Genomic DNA, 15,858 nt, shown 5'->3' with positions numbered 1-15,858 from the left:
AAATTTAAAAAGGAAAATAAAAACGAACATGATTTTAAGTGCTGTTTTGCCAGTAGATGGCGTTGTGTGCATCAACTTTTGACAGCTGCATGCATATGCAATTTTCAAATACGATTTTAAAAAGGAAATAAAAACGAACATGATTTTAAATGCTGTTTTGCCAGTAGATGGCGTTGTGTACAACAACTTTTGACAGCTGCATGCATGGCAACCCACGCAAGATGCAATGACATATGTGACTTGAGTTTTCGTTAGTTTTTGAATTAAATTACAATTTTATTTTGAAACGATATATTAGCCGTGTTTTATTGGTAATTTTATGTTCACGGCTATTGTGAAAATTGCAAGCGAAAAGTGATTTCATAGAGGTAAGTTCAGTTTGATGAAATGCTCATTGTAAATGGTTATGGTAATTTCGGGTTGTTCAATTAATTTTTAGGTGGAATACTTTGAAAATCAATTCGAGTTCGCTGTTCATTTCATTCTGATTGATCATATTGGTGTGGAATTCTATTTTCAAACGGTAAGTTGCCAAGAAAGATGTTTATTTTGTGAGGTTATGACATTTGAGCACATGTTTTGTGTGTTCATTTCTCAGTGTAATCCAGAATGCCACGAGCCAAAAGATCTAATTTTTCGCATCGAACGCGAAATGAAAATAGAGTTCGGAATATTGCCTATCAATTGACGACGGATGAACAAGAAATCGCACGAGAACAGCGCCGTGTTAGTATGGCCCGACTTCGTGCATGGCAAACACAAGAAGAAAGACAGGCGGAAAATGAAACGGCTCAGTTAACAAAGAGAAATCGTCGGGCGGATGAAACAACTCAACAACGTGATAATCTAAATCGACGCAGAAGAAGAAGTCATCCAATGGAGGTTGTGTGCAACCATTGCGGTGTATTGAAGTTCGCTGGAGAAACACCTGGACTGTGCTGTCTCAGTGGCAAGGTTAAATTACCACCATTGCCCTTGCCAACAGAGCCATTGCGTTCTTTGCTTACTGGTGACACCAGAATAACGTCATTTTCTATCGAACACTCAGAAATACAACGGATGCTTTCAAATGACTTTATTTGGAGCAGATATTATACATGAACGCGGATTCAATCCGACATTCAAGGTAATAAATTAACCGAACATTTTCTTTTGATGCACAAAAAATATTGAATCTAATTTCGTAATTGACTCTACAGATCCAAGGCCAAATTCACCATCGAATTGGATCATTGCTACCACTTGAAGACGCACAACATAAATTCCTTCAAATTTACTTCATGGGCAATGTGGTGGAACATCAACTTGATCAGCGCCAAACTATCAATACGGAAATGAGAAGAGGAATTCTTCGCGATTTGCAGCAGCTGCTTCATGAAAATCATGCACTGGTTCGGTTATTCAAAACTGCGTTGGATCGCATGCCAAATGATGACTATAAAGTCGTGATCAGAGCGGATAAACGACCCGCTGGAACGCACGAACGCCAATTTAACGCTCCAACAATAGATGAGGTTGCAGTTGTGATTGTTGGCGAAAGCCGGGAATCACGCGATATTGTGCTCACACGTCGGGACTCTGCGCAATTGCAACGAATATCCGAAACTCATCGTTCATACGATGCATTGCAATACCCACTGATGTTTTGGCAAGGAGACGATGGATATTATATCAACATCAATATGATAAATCCATCGACTGGTAAGAATAGATATCATAATAATTTTCATTTCAATATGACACTAATGTCACGGATATCATTTTAGGTGAGGAAACTACCAGGAAGGTCAGCGGAATGAATTTTTACGCGTGTCGTTTGATGATTCGCCAAAATGTTGACAACTATTTGCTTCGATTTCGCCGATTTTTTCAGCAATTTTGCGTCGATATGTATGCCAAAATAGAAGCGGAGCGCCTCCTTTTTATCAGTTTAAATCAAACCAAACTACGTACGGAGCAGTACATTCATTTACGCGATGCAATTAGCACCGAAGGAAATGCATCTGATTTTGGTCGGTTGACTATTTTACCGGCGACGTTCGTTGGCAGTCCACGTCATATGCATGAATATACGCAAGATACATATGGACATATGTACGTCATTACGGCCGTCCAGACCTGTTCATCACCTTCACGTGCAATCCTAAGTGGATAGAAATTGTTCAACTGCTGCTTCCCAGCCAAACATCAAGTGATCGGCACGATATCACCGCACGTGTACTCAGGCAAAAAATCCGGTCGCTCATGCACTTTATTGTTAGGCATCGTGTCTTTGGGGATACTCGATGTTGGATGTATTCCATTGAATGGCAAAAAAGAGGCTTACCGCTTGCGCACATTCTCATTTGGTTAGTCGAAAGAATACAGCCAGACCAAATTGATGACATCATATTTGCCGAGATTCCTGATCCCGAAACCGATCCAGACCTGCATGATGTCGTAATTACAAACATGATTCATGGACCGTGTGGCGCCATTAACCCACAATCACTGTGCATGGTCGACGGCAAGCGTTATCCAAAAAGTTTGACTGGTTTGATGGTTATCCACTGTATCGACGTCGATCTTCTGGTGATGGCGGTAGAACAATCACAGTCAAAGTGAAAGGAAATGATTTCGTGGTCGACAACTCTTGGGTTGTTCCGTATTCGCCACTTCTTTCAAAAACATTCAGGGCGCATTGTAACGTGGAGTATTGCAATTCAGTGAAGTCCATCAAGAACATCTGCAAATATGTCACGAAGGGCAGTGACTTTTGGTCTTCAAGCTCCTGACCCCAATGATGAAATCACGCGCTATCAAATTGGTCGATACGTATGCTGCAATGAGGCGATTTGGCGTATATTCTCATTTCCCATTCATGAACGCTATCCGAGTGTTACACATTTGGCAGTCCATCTGGAGAACGGTCAACGAGTTTATTTCACCCCAGTAAATGCCGCTCAACGTGCTCAAAACCCACCAGCGACAACATTGACCAGTTTCTTCTCGATTTGCCAAAGTGATCCGTTTGCACGTGCGTTACTTTACTCAGAGATGCCGCGTTATTACACTTGGAATGCTTCATCGAAGAAATTTCAACGTCGAAAGCAAGGTAATGTAGTTTCTGGTCATCCGGATGTGCGTTCTACTGAAGCTCTTGGCCGTATTTATATAGTTCATCCGAAAAATGATGAATGCTTTTACTTACGACTATTGCTGGTGAATGTTCGTGGCCCGACATCATTTGAATCACTTCGAACTGTCAATGGTGTAGTGCTGCCAACATTTCGTGTTGCATGTCAGGAGCTCAATTTGCTGGAAAACGATACGCATTGGGACACGACAATCGCTGAAGCAACTGTTTCCGCATCTTCAAATCAGATACGCACATTATTTGCGATCATTATTTCCACATGTTTTCCATCGAATCCACGTGAATTGTGGGAGAAGTACAAGGATGACATGTCAGAAGACATTTTGCATCGAGTTCGTGTCCATTCAGAGAATCCCCATCTTTATATGAATGAAGAGATGCAAAACCAGGCTTTGGTTTTGATAGAAGACAAGTGTTACCTCATGTGCGGCAGTTTGTTAGCCAGGTTAGGAATGACGTCGCCTGATCGTGGAGTAAACGACGCTTTCGAACGAGAATTGCAGCGTGAACGTGAATACGACACAAATGCATTAAGCCAATTGGTTCGAACGAATGTACCATTGTTGAATCCTCAACAAAAAGAAGTGTACGATACGGTGATGAAGGCAATTGATGATGGAAATGGCGGCATGATTTTCCTTGATGCGCCTGGTGGTAGACATTCCTCATATCATTGATTGAGTTGCTTCTTCTGGAATAGCGGCAACGATGTTGGAAGGTTGCCGCACCGCTCATTCTGCATTAAAATTGCCATTAAACCTGCAAGCGGTTGAAGAACCGACATGTAACATAGCGAAACATTCAGCAATGGCCAAAGTTTTGGTAGCAAGCAAAATCATTATAAGGGACGAATGCACAAAGTCGCATAAACGCGCGTTAGAAGCTCTGAATCGCACTATGAAAGATCTGCGTAATGACGCAAGACATTTTGGGAGTGCATTGATTTTTTTCTCAGGCGATTTCCGGCAAACACTACCAGTAATACCACGATCGACCGCTGCCGATGAGATCAATGCTTGCCTCAAATCATCACCATTGTGGCGTTATGTGTGGAAACTTCAGCTGATGACAAACATGCGAGTTGCATTGCTAAACGATCCATCTGCCGAATTGTTCTCCAATCAACTGCTAACTATAGGTAATGGTCATGTTCCTGTCGACGCATCGAATGGATTTATTTCGTTCCCGCCAAATTTTTGCAATATCGTCTCAACGAAAGAGGAGCTCATCAACAAAGTGTTTCCGAACATCATTGCTAACCACAAAAACTACGATTGGTTGAGTGAAAGAGTAATTTTAGCAGCAAAGAACAAGGATGTGGATCACTTAAACTTCAAAATTCAAAATCAAATCGTTGGGACACTGCATTCCTTCAAATCTATCGACTGTGTAACAAACGAAGACGAAGCAACCAACTACCCAACTGAGTTCTTGAATTCATTGGATGTGCCTGGCTTGCCACCGCACAATTTACAATTGAAGGTTGGTTCAGTCGTCATCATGCTTCGCAATCCCAACAAACCAAAAAGGAAAATTCAAAGGTGAGGAAGTTCTCATTCCGAGAATTCCAATGATCCCAACCGATATGCCATTCGAGTTTAAGCGAATCCAATTTCCAATTCGTCTTGCATTCGCCATGACAATTAATAAATCACAAGGCCAATCATTGAGTGCTTGTGGCCTGAATCTGGAAAATGCATGTTTTTCACACGGACAACTGTATGTCGCATGTTCCCGTGTCGAAAAACCATCTGCTTTGATCGTTTTCGCACCTGACAACAAAACGAAAAATATCGTTTATCACAGAGTGCTTCAATGAAATTACCTAAAAATAATTTATATGGCAAAACAACGTTTGCCGGGTCACCTAGTTATATTATATTTATGTAAATAATAAAATCTTCAAGCGGTTTTTTTATAATACTTACGTCAACGGAAATGTTATTGACAGTCATACGTCGATTTGATAATCAGTACCCTTTTTAAGAGAAAATTTCAAATTCTTTAAATACCAAATGCACGGCAACCCTATATGTTGAATCGCTTTGTAACAAATCCTGAAAAGGTAATTTCATCAAATCTTATACTATACGTATTCGCGATGGATATTGGAGATTCAAGTTTATGTCCTATTGGAATCTTAGGCGAAGGATCTTTTGGGCAGGTGTTTCTTTGTAGGTCTAATTCAATTGATCACAATTACGTTTGTGTGAAGCGGATTGTAATTCGCAAAGCAAAATCAGAAGTTAGAATGCTAATGGATGAGGTATAGAAATTAAATATACATATGAGCGATATGAAATACGTTTCTAATTATTGAACGATTTCATTTCACAGATTTATATCATTTCTCAACTTAAACATCCAAGCATTATTAGATTTATCCGCTCATTCGTATTCGAAGGAACTGTAAATATAGTAATGGAATTTGCCTCAAAAGGAACATTACGTGATATAATTAATGCGAATTGTAACCGACGCCCAGCTGTTGCAAAACAAATATTTAAATCGTTTATATATGAAATCTTACTGGGACTTGAATATTTACATATTCGTCACATAATTCACAAAGATCTTAAGCCTGAAAATATCCTAGTAGACAATGGTAATAATTTTAAGATCGCTGATTTTGGTATTTCAACCATACATTCCAGTAATAAACAAGGTAAAGGTCTTATTGGTACATTTCTTTATATGGCACCAGAAATTATGAAGGGAGAACGATATGAATTTAAATCAGATGTTTGGTCTCTTGGATGCATACTGTATGAAATGTGCTATGGGCTTAGTCCATTTCAACACGCTAAAAACGTAGATGATTTAAAATGTTTAATTCTGACTTCTCACTATAAAAGTAGTATTAACACTATGTCAAATTATTATGGGACTGAATGGTGTTGCCTTTGTAAAAAAATGTTGATTTATAATCCTAGGAAACGGGTTTCCTTGTATAACATTGTCACGTTTAGTGCAAAAATTGCTGTTTCTTACTATAACAATTATTTTAAATATATGTATATAACTTCCTAAACAATTAGAAAATATTTAAAACATGTTTAAGGTTGAGAATTAAAATCATGTTTCATGCCAAACAACAATCAGATGTACGACTTTTCATCATTAGGTTGCGGTTCAATAAATGTATTAGGTTCAATAATTAGATGTAAATTGTTTTTCATTAAGTTTTGAAAATATCGTAATACCTTTGCAATTAAGGATGCTCTTGAAATATTATATATTATATAAGACTCCTAAAAAATTGTAAGTTCAACACCATCGTCATCGTGTTTATATACAAAAGTATGTATATTCAACCTAAGAATGATAAAATTACACATTTGCAATTGTAAAAGCTGTAGGAAAAATAATGTTCAGAAGATAACATTTGAGGTGCACATTTATTGCCGTCCAAGTCAGCAAACGGAAGGTCCAGAAACGCGCTGTTTCGATGTAGTCGGATCATGGGTAAGGGGGTTTAGGTGAGTTGGTTTCATGGCGCAGAAATATCTTACACCAAGACCGATTATGTATAGGCAGAATTTTAACCTGCTTCTGAATGAGGACTCGAATTGGAAGTGTTAATGATTCCACTGTGATTTGAGGGATTACCTGAAGTTGTATTCGTGGTCTGGCTGATTAGCTGATTTTTTGACTTAATATCAAATAACAACTCAGTAGAAATTTCTTAGAGCGGAGTTTATTGTGTCCCTTAACATCTCGCTGATGACAACCATCACCGGTTATTAGAATAGTAAGATAGAAAGGTTTTGATTGAGACTATTAGTTATCTAGCCGTTTATAACATTACGATGGCACTGTGCAATTTACTGAAGTCATGTTGATGATCTGCTATCCTAAGATGGAGTTTGAAAGTTGGGAGTAGCAAGGCCTCAAGTGGTTTCACAATTGCGTAAAGGAGAGTTGTCGGACAACAACACCCCCTAGTTGGACGGCTTCCATGGTTTCAGGGATGGATCACTCTTCCGATTATACACATATGTTTAAGGTATCGTAGAAGTAAGTATGTGGCGCGCAATCTTTTGAGGTTTTGAGTAACCAACGGGTAATATGTAATTTTGCCTTATCCTTGAGTGAAGGATACTTAATACTTGGATTTCGGTTCCGAGAAGGCATTTCCATCGAAATAAGCTTTATACCAGTTATGTCGAAATGGGCAGTGATTTAACTGGAATTAAAAGTTTACGCAGTTCTTCCAAATGTAATGGAGCTAACTGTAGCAGCAGCGATAGCCTTGCGGAAGTTAATATGGATTATGGCCATTAGAATGGGAAATGTGGTGGGAGTTCTGTTGTTCATTATATCCGACTTGGATTGGCCTAAATACTAGCACGTATTAAGATGTTCGGTAGATATTTATTTTAACTTACTCCAAACAGTGTTAGGTCGCCAAAATGACCATCACTGAACTGGCTGCAGTCGGAAATGCCGGTACTTATTATTGCATGCTTATTTTAATAAATTACGTAATTTAAAAGAAATATTTGGGGGAAACTTTAGTATACCATCCCACGATTTCAGGGTTAAAAGTGATATAGTTGAATAGGGCTGATGCTCAAGATTAAGAAAATATATAATTGTTGCGGCTGCAAACTTATAGTTTTCGAGATATTTGCATTTAAAGTTGAAAATTTTGCAAATTTTATCTTGCAATTTCTCGATTTCTAGTAATTATTTATTTCATATTATGCACTTATACTTCATTACATTGTTTCTACATATTTATTTTTTAGTAATTATTTAGTTATTAGCTTAAAATAAGCATTTTATATTTTACACAATTTTCATTCCATGCACAATAGCAAAGGTATTCCGTGTTTACAGATATTAAGTGTTGCCATAATTACACATTTATCAAACGAATAAGAATGGATATAAAAACTCAAACGCAGAAAACAAATACCATCTGAAATAAATTTTCCTTTGTAATAAAAAAAAGTTGTAAGGCTTATAAGTATGTTTAATCTAATAATTTAATAAAAGGATCATAATGATTATTTGCAATACAACAAAGCTTCTTTCTGCATAACCCTGGCCGATCCAACACCGGGGTGTGTCATGTTTTTTTTTTGAGTAAAAGTTCTTTTTGCGTTGGGGTGTGTCGGATTTTTTTTTTTTTTTGAGTAAAACTCCTTTTTGCGTTGGCGGCCTTCGGCCGCGCTTCAAAAAAAATAACCCTGGCCGATCCAACACAGGGGATGCTTATTTTAAGCTAATAACTAAATAATTACTAAAAAATAAATATGCAGAAACAATGTAATGAAGTATAAGTCGACCCAATATAGACATAAGGAGTAGACTATTTAACAGTTTAATATATTTTATAACAAAATTGTTCTTTAATGGAAACTCCTTTCCGTTTTTTTACGACTGTACATTAGAGCGGGTTGATTTACAGAGGGTTAAGAAAAAACGAAATCGCGAACTAGGGAACTGTTGTACGGATCATTTAACTTTGCCTCTGATAATCAGGGTCTAAAACCGGGTCACGATTCCGATTACTTTGGCGGAGTGGTAAAAAAATGGAGTGGTATAAATGGGGTATGTACGGATAGGGGAGCTCCTCCAGAGGAGGAATATCCAAAAATAATATAAAAATTACTAATATTTTTTAAAATATTTACGTTTAAAAGTTCAAAAATTTGCACTAAGAACACGTTATTTCTCTGCGTTTCACTAAATTTTTTTACGTTTTTTACTCTGTATATTCAAATATATACCCTAAGCATTGAAATAGGCTCACATTTCACATTTATTTTGTAATTTTTCAGCTAAATTTAGCAATTTAAAAATCACTTATCAAATTTATCGCTGAAAAGTTGAGAGTGTTTATATTTACGAGGAAAAACATGCTTTGCCACACCTTAAAAACCGAAAGTGAAGTATTTTTCAGCGTTTCACAGCGTTTTCTTTGTTTGTACTTTCGAGTGATTCTTTTTTCTTTATTAAGTATGGAAAAAATTATAAAGAAGATTTTTCAAGCTAAAATGTAATATGTAAACACTTTTCCATATACACATTATACATACATATATGAATATATGAATAATATGTGATTTATATTTAAAAAACACAGATAAGTAAAATCGTGTGATAATATTATAATATTACGAGCGAATACCCGGGGTGACTGAAGTACTTTCGCGTAGCACTCCTTTCTGCATTGGCGGCCTTCGGTTGCGCTCTATAAAAATAATCCTGGCCGAGCGAATACTCGGGGTGACTGAAGTACTTTCGCGTAGTACTCCTTTCTGCGTTAAAATAAAAAAATGTATTGAATATGTGAATGTTATAAAGTGGTTATATTTTTTGGTTATCATGCACTCATATTGAAACAAAATTTGAGTTTTCATTCTGTACTCATATACTTTACACTTTATTACGTAATATTATTATATAATATTACTTATACATATGTATATATATAATATAATATTACTTATTTGCTTAATAAATTTAAAAAAGAAAATATCGATATGCATGAATAGAACAATTTTTGCGAAAAAGAGGAATTTCAGCAAATTGCCTTATCATCACATGGCAACGCTCCATTTCGTCGTAATTTTTGGTAAACCAATGCGGTTCAAACAAGTGTAAAAGGGAGTTTTTAAAATAAAGATTTTTTAGGTAAAAAACCTGCGAAAAGTGTAAAATGTGGATTTATTTAAAAGTTTATAGTGTAATTTAATTAATTTGAAGTGAAATATGTGAATAAAGTGTGTTTAGTGTGGTGAAATAGCTTCTTGAAATTTTCGAATTTTGCGAATTTTTGAACTTTAAGATCGAATATCTCGTAAACTAAGCGTTTGCGGTACCTATAACCCTGTACCGCCAAAGAAATCGGAATCGTGCAAAAATCGGTTTCGATCTAGCGATTTTTATGTGAAATTTAATTTTTTTATATTCACCCAGAACGTGGTACTTTAAAAAAACTTGTCGTCAGAGATAAAGAGATAAAGGGATTCGCAACTTATTCCAATGTGAGAGCACCTCAAAATAAGCGTTTCTTATATTCCATTATGGCCGAATCGAACAAAATAAGAATTTTTGGGCATTAAAATACTCAATTGCAGTTTCCACACCACTAATGAGGTATGCGCTAATGACGCGTTACCGAAGTTGGTCGGTTCTCCTATAGATCTATATCACCCATTAAAAATGTATTTACATAAAAAATATAAATCAACAAAACGATAACAATTCATTGATATATGCTTATAACGAGAAAAACGAAAAGATAACAATTAAAGTATCAAAATAACAAAAATATCACAGAACAAATATCTACATATATACAAATGCCTGCTCTTAAATCCCAAATTCAAATTTTTCTTACATTTGATTTCTAATTTTAGTGCCTCTGTTTTCTGGGCTATATGTTTAAAAAAAGTTTGACTTTTTACTTTCTATTGTAAGTTTAAGTTCGCTTTTTGTAAGCACAAAAAATGAAAGATTGAAACCAATAGGCGTGAAACACAAAAAAAATTATTCTTAAAATTAGTGACAGAATGGTCTTTATTGTCTTTGTGATAAAAAATATATTCTTGTTCTAATAAGCAAGTGATTAAGCTGATACGATACGTTGCTTCTTAGTACGCAGGCATATCTCTTCTTTTAAGGCGTGTTTGATTGCAGGAATATACCAAAGCATTAGCCAAAGTGTTTGGGGGATCTCGAACTAGATATACAGTTGTCCACAAAAAAATAGGAGTGACCACATAAGAAATACGAATTTTTAATTTTCTTTAACAACAATATTTTTTTTTTTAATTTTTGCACAATGTAATTTTCTAAAGATCTATTAAAATTTTCACACGGACGTAGTGGCAGGTGAATTCAATGCATGGGCAGTGGAGTGGGAAAGCACATACACAAATAGACGAGGAGAAACTCTTCTGAAGGCTTTTTCGGTACTGAACACCGTCTTGCTGAATACCGGTAACAGAAATACCTTCGAAAAAAACGGCCGCGGTTATGTAATCGATATTACGTTTGCTAGTACCTGCCTTGTGCGGTCGTGTATATGGCACGTGAGCGACTTGTATACACACAGTGATCACTTGGCAATTCTGCTTAAAATTGACAAAACACACATAATGCCTAAGTATCTCAAAAAAGTTCAAAACAGAGGCTGGAAAACTGAAACCCTTGATGAGGATATGTACAAATTAATGCTGGTTGACAAACCGAACTACGCCATAGACATAGAAAAGAAGGCTGAATGAAGGGAGCAAAGCTTGCGATGCCGCTATGTGTAGGAAAAAACAAGGCACATACAGGAAACCCGCATACTGGTGTAATGAGGGTATGGAAGCTCTAAGAAGTGAATGCCACAAAGCGAGGCGCCAGTGTCAAAGGAGACGACAAACGGCAGATTTAAAAATTCTAAATCAGCGCTTTAAACGAAAGCGATTTTTTTTTTTTTTTATTAACTTTCCTATTATTTATTGAATCTACCCTACTTAAGAGCCTAACAATAAGTTTTCGAATCTTAAACTACGCACTTAATTTACACCCTACTTGGGTGATTATTTTTTTAAACTGGGCCTAAAATATATTACATCTGGGCTGGTAAGTCGTTTCTACGTAGTCTTGAGCTCCTGTTCACACGCAATAGCGATCTTGCTAGTTGGTTTGGGTGAACCGAAAGTTTCAATGCATACTTCGCGCTTCGTTGCTCTATTTCAGTTCGTACGTCTGGAATTCTTAAGTCGCGTTGGATGTTCTCATTTCGGATATACCACGGTGCTCCGGTGATTGTACGAAGAATTTTTGATTGCGCACGACGAAGAATTTCGATGTTGCTGCTACTCGCGTTGCCCCACAGCTCACACCCATAGGTCCAGATTGGTTTTAAAACAGTGTTGTATATAATGATTTTATACTCCAGACTCAGGGCTGAGCGAGAGTTAATAAGCCAGTGCAAAGAACGTGCCTTTAACTTAAGGTAAGTCCTTTTAGCCTCTATGTGGTTTCGCCAAGTAAGTCGCCTATCCAGATGGACCCCTAGGTAAGTAACATGATTGCTTTGTGGTATTTGTACGCTGTTCAGTGTCAAAGGCGAACAGCTGCTCTTGTTTAGGGTAAATGTAACGTGCTTACATTTTTGCTCGTTAACCTTTATCCTCCAGTTTGCGAGCCAGTTGGCCACAGCTACGATATGATTTCCTAGCAGCGAATTTGCATGAATTGGGCACTTGGAGCGGCTGATTATTGCAGTGTCATCGGCAAAAGTAGACATAGTCAAGCGGTCGCTTACTGGGATATCTGAAGTGAATATAGCACATATAGCATTGGGCCAAGAACACTACCTTGTGGTACACCAGCTTCAATCGTTTGTGCTTCAGATGTAGTGGTGTTACATCGAACTACAAAATTTCGATTATAAAGGTAGGACTTAAACAGTTCGTGGGTGTTTTGCGGGAGTAGCGTTTTTATTTTGTACATAAGACCTTCTAACCATACTCGATCAAAAGCTTGCGCGACATCAAGAAATATTGCAGAACAATATTCCCCTTTTTCAAAAGCTGTTCGAATTTCAGATGTGATCCTATGTACTTGCTCGATTGTTCCATGCTTTTCCCTGAAGCCAAATTGGTGAGATGGTATTATGTTGTGGGTTTCAAGATGTGGCTTAATGCGGAGCATAAGAAGTCTTTCAAATAATTTCGACATGCACGATAACAAGCTGATGGGCCTATAGGACGATGGCTGCGTTTTGTCCTTTCCAGGCTTAGGTATCATCACTATAGTTGACTTTTTCCATTGTTGAGGAAAGTGAGCTTGTTTTGTGATTGCATTGAAAAACATACAGATACAGATTATAGCACAATTTGGTAGCTCAATAATCATTTTTGAGTAATTAAGTCGTGCCCAGGAGCTTTTCTTGGATTTAATTTCTCCATAATTATTTTTGATATCTCTTTAGGTACGAATTTCACTGGCTCAGATTCCATCAAATAGGGTACGGTTGGAAATGTAAAGTCATTAGTTTCTGGGTTTGGCTGGAAGACATTTTTTAGATGATCAGCGAAAGTTGCTGACTTTTCTGCATCAGTCCGAGCCCATTTGCCATTATTGTCACGTATTGGCATTTCACACTCTATTGGCGCACTTAGAGTTTGATGTGCTTTCCACAATGGGTGCTTTGTACTAGTCGGTGACAGCTTTTGAATATACTGGTACTGCGCACGCTGTTCCTCATTACTGAGCGCTCTCGTCAGTGCATGTGTGGCCGCTTTCAACAGTTGTTTTCAGGCTGGTGATCTATGAACCTGCCACTCCCTTCGTAGGCGTCGTTTTTGTAATACGAGTATTTCAATTTCCCTATTAGTTAAGCTATGCTTTTTGTTTTGCATGTAACCTTTTTGAGGAGTTGAAATTTTGGCGGCTGTTATAATGGTTGATTCGAATGCTGCGATGGTATTTTCAATATCGACCGGTGTATCTAAATTTGGTTCGAGTTCTATGTGTGTGCTGATGTATTTTTTGTACTTTAACCAGTTTGTAGCTTTTGACGTGAGCATATAAGGTAGCTCTTTATAGTGTGACTGATGCCGCAAAGTGAAGAGAACTGGTGAGTGGTCTGATGAGAGGTCTGCTCTTGTTTCTGCAGTAATAAGGCTGTGAGGAATTTTCCTAGTTACTGCGAAGTCAATTAAATCTGGCAGCTTATTCGGGTCTGTCGGCCAATATGTAGGCTTTCCAGGAGATACGTAGTCCAGTTTGTTTCTTTTACATATAAGGGCGTTATATAATTGCTTGCCTTTAGGATTACATAACCGGGAACCCCAATGAGGGTGTTTCGCGTTATAATCACCTGCAGCAAGAAAGCACTCCCCCAGCGAGCTGAAGAAATCTATAAATTGCTTTTCTGTAATCGGGAAACGTGGGGGACAATAAACGGCGGACAAAGTAATGTCACCTTGCTTTGTCTGCACACATATTGATGTTGCTTGCAGATAATTTTCAGCAGTTCCAGTTAAAGAATGGTGTTTAATGCGACTTCTTATTAAGATACCAGTTCCACCATGCGCCTTTCCATCTGGATGATTCGTACAATAGAAGGTATATCCCGATACATTAAAGTTGTATTTATTGGTTAGGTGAGTTTCTGCAAGAAGCATTATATCTATTTCCTTGTCGTTGAGAAATTTTGCCAGCTCCAGTTTATGGCGAGGTATACCATTTGCATTCCATAAAACAATTTTAAGCGAGCTCATTATTTTGAACTTTGGTTAGCAAGCAGTTGCAGCAATGTGTTTTGATTTCGCATGAGTTCTTGCATTGTGTTCTGCATGAATGTTATGAAGTTCATCATGCTATTTTGCATTGACGCTATCATTGCTTCGATATTCGATTGACTACCAGATTGAACGTGGGGCTGCTGTTCTTGCGGATCAATAAGACTCGCTGTTGCTGTAGTTATGGGTCTTCCTAGGCCTGTTTTTAGGACGTTTGCAAACGATACGCCCGTGACGGTTTTTGATGGAGCTGTCAGCGGATTCATATTGGAGGATACAACGTTCGGTACATTATGATTGCGTTCGGAGACTACACGTTGGTTGATCCGATTTTTTAGTTCCTTGTAGACTGGACATCCTCTGTAGTTTGCTGTGTGGTTTCCACCGCAGTTTCCACACTTTTTTGCATTTGGGTCTTTTTTGTTTGACGTGCAGGTGGCAGAATCATGCAACTCTCCACAAGCTACACATACTGCGCGAAGTGTGCAGTAAGACCTGGTGTGACCATACTCTTGGCAATTGGTGCATTGTACAGGGCCGTTTCTTTTATGCGGTTCCTCCACCGTGATCCTACGATGTAGCAAATATTGTAGTTTGTAAATGGGGTGCACACAATTTTTTTCAAGTTGTTTGTTTTCTGGTTCTAACTCAACTTTGAACATAGGCTGTGGGATTTTCTTTTTATTAAAAATATTTGCAACATTTTTGGGGTTAAAACCGTGATCCTTAAGTGCTTCGTGAATTTCCATGGGTTCTACACTTGGCTCAATACCTTTAATAACAACTTGCAGGCCTCTCGCACTTTTAAGTTGATAAGTGTAGAATTTAATCTTTTTCTCATTTAGGTATTTTGACAATGTACGAAAGTTATGTTCGGAGTATATTTGCACTTTCGTTTCTCGAATGTTTCCCCTCGACAGCGGAACTATATGAAAGTTATTATTGCCGATAAGTTCAGTAAATATTTTAACGAGAGCGCCAGAGTTTTCCTCTCTTACGTATATTGGCGGAGGTTTGGTGACTTTTGCAAGACTTTCAGGAGTTTTGTTACTCTCACCGTCAACGGTGTCACTTAAAAGCGCAAATCGATTTGTGCTTAATGGCTCAGATGCATTTCCTCGGCTTATTTTTTGCTTAGCGTTTGTTGAGTTTTGCGGACTAAGCTTACGCTTAATGGTAATGTACCGATCCATTCCGGTCTGTATAGCCACTTTTTTAGGAGTTTGGGTTTTCTTATCTTGCGCTTTGTTGCCGGAGTCAGAGCATGCACCGACCTCAACTTGTAGAACATCAGCCATAACGAGCTCTGGCGTTGGAATCGTTGACATTGAACAAGATCGGACTTTCATATTTGGAGGGGGTTGAAGCGTGGACGATGAGTTTGATTTTGCGCTTTCACTGTCACTCTGAGACCTGATCGAAAAGTATGCATTGTTGCGCTGGACGGAGAGCCGGCGTGCA

General features: G+C 37.8%; 2 protein-coding genes across 2 annotated transcripts in view; one reads left to right on the top strand and one right to left on the bottom strand.

Moving 5' to 3' along the window:
- LOC125775367 (uncharacterized) overlaps nucleotides 1-15,858 on the bottom strand; it is a 915,975-nt gene that overhangs the window by 232,296 nt on the left and 667,821 nt on the right. The gene's annotated exons all lie outside the window — the stretch shown is intronic.
- On the top strand, nucleotides 5,083-6,296 carry LOC105222885 (serine/threonine-protein kinase nekl-2). The gene is made up of 2 exons (XM_011200423.4): nucleotides 5,083-5,402; nucleotides 5,474-6,296. Exons 1-2 carry the CDS (start codon nucleotides 5,169-5,171, stop codon nucleotides 6,164-6,166), a joined length of 927 nt encoding a protein of 308 aa, XP_011198725.2. The 5' UTR covers nucleotides 5,083-5,168; the 3' UTR covers nucleotides 6,167-6,296.

The sequence above is a fragment of the Bactrocera dorsalis genome, chromosome 1 (genome assembly GCF_023373825.1).
Source record: "Bactrocera dorsalis isolate Fly_Bdor chromosome 1, ASM2337382v1, whole genome shotgun sequence".
Classification (NCBI taxonomy): domain Eukaryota; kingdom Metazoa; phylum Arthropoda; class Insecta; order Diptera; family Tephritidae; genus Bactrocera; species Bactrocera dorsalis.
Note: the sequence above shows the minus strand (reverse complement) of the source record. Positions and strands in the feature narration are given on the sequence as shown.